This window comes from Urocitellus parryii, chromosome 1 (genome assembly GCF_045843805.1).
Source record: "Urocitellus parryii isolate mUroPar1 chromosome 1, mUroPar1.hap1, whole genome shotgun sequence".
In the NCBI taxonomy this organism is placed as follows: Eukaryota; Metazoa; Chordata; class Mammalia; order Rodentia; family Sciuridae; genus Urocitellus; species Urocitellus parryii.
Window position 1 is genome coordinate 275,606,118 of NC_135531.1, and position 10,360 is coordinate 275,616,477.

The 10,360-nt window shown below is 45.7% G+C and overlaps 1 protein-coding gene across 2 annotated transcripts in view; it reads left to right on the forward strand.

Annotated features, from left to right (window-relative positions):
* The window catches only part of Sp100 (SP100 nuclear antigen), a 96,008-nt gene extending 86,319 nt beyond the window's left edge, over positions 1-9,689 (forward strand). The window contains exons 25-30 of one of the 2 annotated variants that reach the window (XM_077791098.1): positions 806-850; positions 5,299-5,414; positions 6,841-6,958; positions 7,221-7,292; positions 7,762-7,893; positions 9,425-9,689. In XM_077791098.1, coding sequence (XP_077647224.1) covers positions 806-850; positions 5,299-5,414; positions 6,841-6,958; positions 7,221-7,292; positions 7,762-7,893; positions 9,425-9,553 — 612 coding nt within the window. In that variant the 3' untranslated portion in view covers positions 9,554-9,689. The remainder of the gene's footprint in view (positions 1-805; positions 851-5,298; positions 5,415-6,840; positions 6,959-7,220; positions 7,293-7,761; positions 7,894-9,424) is intronic. The other variant, XM_077791101.1, reaches the window with a different exon arrangement.
* The last annotated feature ends 671 nt before the right edge of the window (positions 9,690-10,360 follow it).

Consider the following 10,360-nt stretch of genomic DNA (forward strand, 5'->3'; position numbering starts at 1 on the left):
GGGGGGCCCAGACAGCAGGCCCCAAGGACTGCGTTCTCCTTGCCTCACCTGAGAGAATAACTAAGACAGTGGGGACCCATTCCAGGCCACTGAGAGAGGAGCATGAGATGGTCACCTCTTCACATCAGGTGCTCTGTCTATGACCTCTCTGCTCCAGGCTGAAGGCAAATGTGAGGCCACCAACGCTCCAGACTGGAAGGAGCACACGTCATTTCAAAGGTATCCAAGGTCAATGCCAGCTCCTGGGGTCCAGGGGAAGTGGAAAGGTTCTTCTCTTCAGGAGGAGGCGCTGCAGCCCCAAGGACCTTGGACACATTTTGTCTTCAGGGAGGGGCTCCAGGAGAGCTGCAGGAGGCAGTGGAGGCCTCCTGAGGGACACCTGCATGGCCTCCAGGACTGGGCCCTAGGACCACAGGGGGCCTTGAGGGATGAGTCCTCAGCCTAATTCTCACTGCAGCTCTCGGATGGCATGACACCTCCTGATAGATAGAAAATGCTGGAGGGTCGCAGGTAGGGGCACCAGTGAGGTTTCTCCAACTCAACCAGGAAAGGAGGGCCAGACTCCCTGCATGACTTCACACGGAGTCCCCCTGAGTCTCAGAGCCAGGGAAAGGAATTTTCACTAAACGGTCTCAGACACATGATTTAATGTGTTCTCATTCTCATTAGGCAAATAGCCCATAAAAGCAGGTACAAAACAAAACAAATAGAGGGATATGGCCTAAATCCCTTCAATAAATAAGTCTATTCAAAGATGTGGTTAATATCACATTCAATATTTTCACTCCAAGTTTCTCTCTTTCAGAGGAAAACACGGGAGTCTCTCAACAAAGTCTTAGTTGACCCCTATGTAAGTACTATGTCCAGCTTAACCCCAGATCTCTGCCCTGGTCCATGTCCTGTATCATGTCTGCTTCTCCCTAAGACGCGCTCACTCCCTGTTGGAGTATGTTGCTGTGTGTAATGAACAAAGAATACCAGCCAGGGACATGGCTCTGAGGCTGGGTGTCTCCACTGAAAGCACCCTTTCCATCAGTCTAATTGGAAAGCTTCCCGTGCCCTCATCTCCCCTCAAAAGTGGGTATGGAAGGCTGAACTTAGACCACTGGGGTCTCTAGAGGCAGAGCTTGAGTGGAAAATACAGGTCTGGCCTGAAGATTGGGGGGTGCAGCAAGTTTGAGAGGAAAACAGCTCTTTAAAGAAGGCAGTGGGGATGGAAAGATGGGCAGAAAAATATGTGACATCCACTCAGAAGCAGGCAAAGAGCTCAAGATGGTCTTCAGTATCATCCTGAGGGAACAGCTGGCAAGTTCAAGGTGTGGACCCTGGACCCTGTCCTTAATCATGCATAGATATGTACACAGAGCAAATGGCTCCGTCTCAGAGCCCCTGTGGCCAGTCTCAAGGGAGCCATCGGGAGTACTGTAGCTGGTTAGGACAAAACCATCACCACTCAGCAAATCACAGGGCGCTTTTATTCAAACTGCTTGGCTGGTGCTTAATAATGTGCAAAGCATTCTGTTCCCAAGCGTCCTGTCCATTTTCAGCTTGTCATAATGCTGCCTGCTTTGAGGTCTGCCCAAATCATAGATGACTCCTCTTTCTAAGCCAAATCACACCTGGATTCTTTTCATGACAATGAGATGCACCTTTTAGGTAGGTCTGGTTTTTGCACAACTGCAGGGGACACCTCTCATTATAGAATGTTATGTAGCTGGACTGATGCAGGATGCCAGCAAGAGGGATAAAAAGTGGGGGTTGCCGTGCCCTCTGGTTTGCTGTCAAATGCACTGCCCTAACAAGATCTAGGTACCCCCACGCAGCCAGTGTTCCTGTGCTGGAGCTGGGACCCTTCAGTGGTTGAAGAGCTTTCACATGTGGAGTCTGGATAACTTGATTGACAACAGTCATGGTTCTTGCAGCCCATAGTCAAACCCTCTGTGAAGATGAAAAGGCAACTGTTGGAGTGAGGATGTCCTCGCCCTTCTTCAAGCCCAGCCCTTGCTCAGAAGAAAACTTTGGCTGCACATTGCAATCACCAAGGGGTGGGGGTCACCCCCAAGATTCTAATGTCATTGGTGTAATGTGCTTCCCGAGAATGATGATTTTCCAAAGCCCCTCCATTGGTTTCTTTAGCGCAGCCCCTATTGTGAGTGGCTGTAGACCAGGGCTGCTCAATCTGTAGTGTGTGTGATATCCCCCTGGAGCCAGGCAGGCCACCGCTGTCTGGGTCCCATCCTGGCCTCTGGTTCAGCACCTGAGGGGTAGAACCCAAGACGGTGTACTTCTAACACGTCCAGGTGATATTGACGCTGCTGATCCAGAGACTACTGCCTTAGACATAGAGGTCTCACCTGATGACTGCGAATTAGAACCACCTGGGCACATTCACCACCAACCCAGACACACTGAGTTGAAAAACCTCTGGTCATGGAGCCCCAGGCCATAGAGAGAGAGAGAGAGAGAGAGAGGTTTTTTGCTGGGGATCTAACCCAGAGCCTTTCATATACCATTCCAGCACTCTACCACTCAGCCACACCCCAGCCCTGAATTTTTTAAAAACTTCCTGGTGATTCTATTCTACAGCAGATAGGAAACCACTGCTATTCTATTCTACAGCAGATTAGAAATAAAAGAACAAATTTTTCTTGCTAAGAAGATTAAAGAGAGGGTCAGAGATGCAACTCAATAGTAGAGCACTTGCCTAGAACACTCTAGTCCTTAGTTTTTTATCACCATCATAAAAGAAAGTAGGAAAGAAGGAAAGAAAGAAAGAAAAAAGGAAGGAAGGAAACCTTAAGTCTGCAGGCTTCCTACACCACATAACCCCAGCATGGGATTTGCCTGTATTGATCATTCTTTCCCAAGGCCCACTTGCCCTGTATTTATAGGATGATGACTCAGGAACCTTGACCCAGAAAATTTAAAATAATGGTCAGCATCCACAAGTCTCACCTATTAGGACAAAAAGGAAAAACGGGTGCCGGGCTCTATGCCAGGGTGACCTCGGAGTCCTTGGAGGTGTGCCCAATGATCTCCCTAACAGACCACTCAAGTTTTCTTATTGAAAGGGAACACATTGGCCAGATACATCTTGCCAGCTAGAATTTGCTCATATGGGTGACTTTTGTATCTCTTCTTATCTTGAATTTATAAGATCAAGAGAAATTAGAAATTATAATTAAATCACCTCGACTCACTGGGCCCAGGAATGACTACTAATGATTTTAAACCCAAATAGCAGGGCATTTTGCTTTGGCTTATAAAACTGAAAGTAGGGTCTGTGCACCCTCATAGCAGCAGACCTTACAGAAGCACTGAGAAAGAGCAGGACTGGGATAGGGTCGGATCCTTGAGATGGAGACCAGGAGGAATCAGAATTCTCTTCCAGGCTTCTGGGTGGGTTGTGGGGGAGATAAAGAGCATAAATGAGGAGCAGATTTGACACAGCAAGACAAGGAATGGGTATTGTGCCAGGATGGGTTTTAGACATGACAAAATGCATTTCACTAGGACAAAGAGCAGAGTTTTAATGTTTGGAGGCTCAAAAGGAGACCAGGATACAGGTCTAAAAGTCCTGGGACACACATGGTAAGTTTGGTCATGGAAGGAGCTGGTCGTTGAGAAGAATGAAATGGACAAAGGACGCTGGACAGAGTCCCAAGGAATTCCCACGTTCCAAGGGCAGAACCTGAAAAGAAAGACAGAGTGTTAGAGAAAACCCCAAGAGAATGGGGTATCATGGAACGAAGCAGAGAGAGTATTTCTAGAAGGACTAGACACAGAGGTCTCACCTGAGAACTGTGAAGACATGGAACGGAGCTCCCTGTCACCTCCCCACCTCCTCCCCACCCACCAGAATCCCCACCCCAGCCTCACTAGATGGTCACATGAGCATGTGCCTTCCTCCTTCCAGCCCACGGTGCAGGTATTTCAGCCAGGGCTAGGGCACTACCCACGTCCCTCCAGACAGTTCTCTTCTCTTTCTGCTCAGATGGTTCCAGGAGAGGAGGCAGGGCCCATCCTTCTGGGTATTTCCCTAACATAGACACATGGCCCCCATACCCAGAAATTATAGCATGTAGGGCTCCACCTGTTATTGTTATGTAAATTTTCACCAAAAAAGAGAAGGGAAATGTAATTTCCCTTGCTTAACAGTGACTCCTTCCTTAGCCAATTTCTATCGTGACCTACAAATTCTGTCATTTTTAACATGTGTGAGTTTCTCCACAATCCTGACAAATACTGTCAAATTTTTAACTTAACTAAATGAAACTAAATCTGGCTAAAGGTCATTATAAATTGAGATTGGTCTGAAATTCAGTACTGGCCAATTTTCTGGGCCTGGCCATCTTCCTTTTATAGAACAAGTTTACCATCTCTTTCCTGGGCACAGAAAATGAGGGTAGAATCTCGGTCCTCAACCCTGGGCAGTTGCCATGACCATACTCCTTGGACATTAGAAATGGTGCTCCACACCTCACATGACAAGTTGGCTGAGTCATGGGGGATCTTCCTCCAGGTTCCCAGAGCCTGTCCTCCCTGGCACTCACCTGGTCATCTGCACCCATGATCCTTCTACCCAGTGGTACTGCCACGGGTCCAGGGCCCTCAGGCACAGAACCCACAGTCTAGGGCCTTCTTTCCAGGCCCTTTGTTCAACTCCTGGGGAACTTATGGCCAAGACTATGGGACACAATGATATCTCAGAAGTTTATTCCATCTCACTCATTAAATTTCATTAATTTAATTGACTCGCCCTTTGTTGAGTCAATTTTAAAAATAGACAACGAGATAAGACACTGTGTTCCTGGACCAGACTTTACCAGACACATAATAAGTATATCAGATTATTATTTTTTTGAATTTTTTTTAAATATTTATTGTTTAGTTTTCGGCAGACACAACATCTTTGTTTGTATGTGGTGCTGAGGATCGAACCCCGGGCCGCACGCATGCTAGGCGAGTGCGCTACGGCTTGAACCACTTCCCCAGCCCAGATTATTTTTAATTCATCCTTTTTTGATGCTACTGTTGCAAGCTATTCCATGTCAGAATCACTGTTTTCATGAAGAAAAAATGTTCTGGCGTGGCACATAGCAACTGTCTTCTGAACTTGTGGTAGACCAGAATGTCCTCTTATAAAATCTCCACTCAATATTGTTTCTTAATATTTTGAGGAGAGAGGTTTATAAGTGTCACCTTGGTACATGGGAAGCCCACACACTCTAGAATCTCAACATGTTAACTTTCTGGGTCTCACAAATCCCAGTGATGTCTACACCATTTCCCTTCTAGCAAAAAACCTCAAATAAGTGTGAAGTATGCCGCCAAGAGAAACAGCTGGTCTTCTGCAGTACTTGTTCAAGATCCTACCATCAGAACTGCCACATCCCACCCGTAGATGCTCAGAGGTTGGTAAAGCACCTTCATCCACACCCTTTGTCCTTTCTTCTTGGGGTATGGTTCCTTTCACCATGCACACATAACCTTCAGAGCTTCTCTCACTGGTAGGGTGCACCCTGATGCAGAAGGAGCAGGATGCTTAGCATCTCGAGATCCAAAAGCATCATCCAGAGCTATTTAATGGTGCTGGCAACCGTAGATTTCATGGAAAGCAAAAGTTCTTTGCAAGTGGTTGTTAGGTATAGTAGTAAGAGCTGCCTGTCACTCCCACCTCTTCTGCTTGGTTCCCAGACCGTGCACTCTGAAGGGCGGTAATATCCGAAACTGCCTGCTGATGCTAGGCATATATCATCTGCTGTGGGAACACTGCAAAGTTGATCAAGCTGGTTCCGTAATGAGCCTTCAGAAGTCCAGCCCAGCAGTCTATCAAGCCAATTGAGTCTGGGTAACTGGGCACATTAAAAAGACCTGTGACTTCTGTCGGTGTTAACCCCCTGATGCACTTCTTCTGCTGTGTGTCTTTGGACAGAGGTGATGGGGTGCATAACTCCACAGAGGTCAATAAGGGGTTCTGGGAGTGGTTTTGTGGGCAGAATTATGGTGGCCAGGAGAATGATCTCTACCAGAAATGTGACTGTCCCTGTGGGGACAGAGCACTGCCCTTCTGTGATGTGGTCCCCTGCTCCTAGTGCAACATCTCAGAGGATCAGTGTAAGCCTCTGCTTTTGACAGGTTGGGCGATCTGCAGAGGCAGAAAACAGAGAAGCTCTTTCGTCCAACCCACTTGTAGTTCCCATCTCTTCACCATGGGCACATAATGGGCCCCTAGAGGAATCACTGGGTGGTCAGAAGAGGCTGACTTTGCTAGGATGGATCATTGTGTCCACCTGATTTACCAAGACCCTCCTAGCACCTCCTAGAACCTGGAAGAGATTAGAGAATGAATCCTGGGGCAAATGGAAGCCATCTGACACCCTGTCAGTAGATTTCCCTTCCAAGAAGTTTCTGCAGCTCAGATTCTAGGTACAGCTCTGGCACAGATAGAGGAGAGGCTGCCTTAGCCTGTGCGCTGTGCTTACTCGGCCCAATTGAGAAATGGGGGCTGGTTTCCTGATTTCAACTAGGGTTTGATTGACTGATCAAGTTCCAGAACTTCTAGGCTTAAAGTAGTAAATTCCAATAGTTGACCAAGGCTCACAGTGACTCAGATGGGAATTCCAAGTTCTGAGGTGAACAAGAGTCCACCACTCCCTGGGGCATCTCAGTCAACACACTGCCACTCTGTGACCACTATTGATGGAAGGGGATGTCCTTGGCTATATGGACGTTGGATACATGGCAGAAACTACTAGACACTCTTGAACTTTAGCAGCCATGGGAACGGTGGCTGGTTTACAAACGGTGCCCTTGCTCACTTTACACCTGACCTCTCAGGAGCCAGTGGAGTTGCACCTTATGCAGGACAAAGGCCTGGGAAAATCACCCAGAAAGCCAACCATGTCATCTGGAATCTGAGGTCTTAAAGAGGCCTATGCTGCCTGAGGAACAGCTGGTAAGTCAGTGTGACCCTGAAGCCCCCTCCTTTCTGTTCACACAGAGAAGCACAGACTGGCAGAGGTGGGAGAAATACGTTGGCCCATATTATGTTTTGACTACTTGACCTACCACCAAAATTTACATTCCAGAGAAAATCCCCATTCCATGTTTATCTCAAAGAGCCCGCAGGTCTGAGAGCCATGCATTCTCTCTAGACAGGCTTCTGGCTCTTTCTCTCCGTGCTACCTTTTCCTTAAAATCTCCTCTGTCTTTTACAGAAATGTGAGCTGATCCTATTGAAGGTCTATTGTTATTCACAAAGTGCCTTTTTTGCCCAAGAACCATATTATGTAAGTAACAGCAACAAAGCCAGAAACTTGCATTAGTCAAATCTGTGATCTGAATCCTATGAGTCCAAGCTCCCATCATCTTTGCCTTGTTGATAGCTGTCTTTGTTCAGTCTGTCCAACAAATGACCACAGACTAACGGGTTTAGAAGCAACAGAAATTTATCTGGAAGTCTGAGGCCCGGGTGCCGGCCTGGTGGGGTTCTGGAGAGGCTACAGAGGGCCACTTCTCACTGTGTTCTCACCTAGTGGAAAGGGGGGGGGACCTCCTGGAGTCTTAATAATCTCACTCTTGAGGGCTCCGCCTTCCTGACATAATTAGCTCCCCAAGACCCACCTCCTAACACCATCACGCTGGGGGTCAGCATTTTGAAACAAAAATTGGAGAAAGTGGGGTCACAAACGTTGACCATAGCATTTGGGATGTGTGGGAGGCATGCCAATGGCCCTCCCTGGGTGTTCTCCTCAACAGACTCAAGACCCCCAGGAGCACATGTGGTTAAACAAGGTCAAGGAAAGGCTGAATAAGAAGAAGTACCACCGAGTGCAGGGGTTTGTGCGGGACATGCGACTCATCTTTCTGAACAACAAGGCCTTCTATAGAGTGAGTGGTCCCCTGCGAACCTTCCTCTTTAAGTAACTTTGCCTTTCATTTGATATCAGATAAAGTTACAATTGCCCTCCCATGTGGCAAGCCTATAGCAGCAAAAATTCTGGAAATATTCTAAGAGCCCTGGGGCACAAGTGGGAAAAATAACAACAAACCAGCAGATGCCATGGCAAACACCACCCTAGGACTCCGAGTCTGCTCGCTTGCAGACTGTTGATTCTTGCCCGTGAAGAACTGCCCCTGCAGACCCATTGTCTCCCACAGGAAGTAGAATCGCATTTTAAAGGCAACTGGTGTGGCTCTTCTCTAAAAGAAGATAGCAACCTGAATTTCTCAAATTTCAAAGTCTTGGATTTCTTTCTGTTCTAGTCCGCTTTTTCACTGCTGTGACTAAAGGATCTGGCCAGGACAACTAGAGCGAAGGAAAAGTTTATTCGAGAGCTCACAGTTTCAGAGGTTGTCAGGTGGCTCCATTCCTTGGGGCTTGAGGTGAGGCAGGACATCATAGCTGGGGAGTGTGGCGGAGGGAAGCAGCTGACATCAGTGATCAAGAAGCAGAGTCTCCACTCTGCAGATACAAATAGACACCCAAAGCCACGCCCCAATTCCCACCTCCTCCAGCCACACCCACCACTTCAGTTACCACTCAGTTAATCCCAATCAGGGGATTAAATCACTCATTGGGTTAAGACCCTTACAACCCAATCATTTCTCCTCTGAACCTTCTTGCACTGTCTCACACGTGAGCTTTTGGGGGGACACCTCACATACAAACCATAACGCTTTCCATCAGAATTTCCTGGTGCCATTATCCAAAAGCTAACAAGGATTTCCAAAGAATAACAGTGAAGGAAATAAGAAGACACCATTGATTGGCCTTGGATATTTCTGCAATATTTTGCTGTTATGAATAATATTGTCTTTAAAAATCAAATAGCAAAAAAAATCAGATAGCAAGAATGTTTTAAAAAATTAAATTGACGATTTTCTGAATAAGAATTAGAGTGTGATCTACAGATGGGACATCAAAATTCAAAATATGAAATAGTCCAAAATTTGAAATGTTTTGAGGGACAATATGACATCATGGGTGACAAATTCCACAGCATGAAATTTTGTTTCATGTATAAAGTTATTAAATATATTGCATATAATTACCTTTGAGCTATCCATAGCAGGTTTATATGAAACACAAATGAAGTTTGTGTTTAGGCTCAGGTTCTATCCCCAAGACATCTCATTATGTACATCCTAATATTCCAAAATCTGAAAAAAAAAATCTAAAACACTTCTGATCCCAAGCATTTCAGATGAAGGATATTCAATCTGTAGTGCTATTTTTGCTTCTCTGTCTTCCCAACAAAAAGAAATAATCAAGCTATCAGGGAATACAAACTCCTCTTGACTGGGTTGATTCTCACTTGACGTCTGAAGGAGTCTAAATGAGGCTCTGGAATACCCGTGACACTGGGAGTCTAGGCTCACTGAACAGTGGCTAAGAAGGTTATTGTTTTTGCTTTTCCAGAACCACAAATTCATCCAGCTGCCGCTTAAGATAGAAGCCATATTCGAGAAGTACTTCAAAAACATTTTTTCAATCCAAGAAACAAGCGAGAGAATCTGTCAGTTTAAGCACATTATTATGTTAACATAGTCCATGTCTGTGTTCCCCCTGGGGACCCTCTGGTTGTGTCACTAGTGACACGGTGCTCTGATGGTCCTCTACTCACTCTGCCTGTTCCTGTACAAATAACCTCATGTCACAATTCTTTTTTCATTTTTTATTATTGTTATTGTTCCTTTTTTTTAATAAAACTTAAAACTGTCTTACCCAAGTCTCTAATTGAGTAATTTAGAGTAAAAATTACGATTAAAGGTATCCAATCTTTCTATAAGGGATCACATCATGTCTTTTCATTGATTCAAATCTTATATTAAGGCCTTCAGTGATTGTTTTTCAGCTTCCAGAGGCTGTTTGAAGCCTTGACGATTCTTGGCTCTTGGGGACTGGCTCTTAGACGCTTGCACACAGACAAGGAAAAAGTAATTTCCCTCTACCCTTCGAAGTACTTATCTGGGTCGCCTGTCACAATGAACAGGTTAACAAGAGAAAAGAAAAACAGCTTATTAGCATGTATATACAGTCAGGTGTCATTTAATAGCAGGATACATTCTGAGAACTGCATCATTAGGCAATTTTGTCTCTGTGGGAACATCTTTGTACTTATGCAAAGCCAGATGGTGTGGGTTGATCACATGACCTAGCCTTTTGGTGCAGTCAAGTGAGACCATAAATGTGGGACATGAGGCTATTGCTGGCACTTTTTATTTATTTGTTTGTTTATTTATTTTCTTTTTGCAGCACAAGCCATTGAACCAAGGGCCTCACACATACTAGAGAAGTATTCTAGCTCCATCCCCAGCCCTTTTTAGTTTTTTATTTTGACCCAGGATCCTGCTA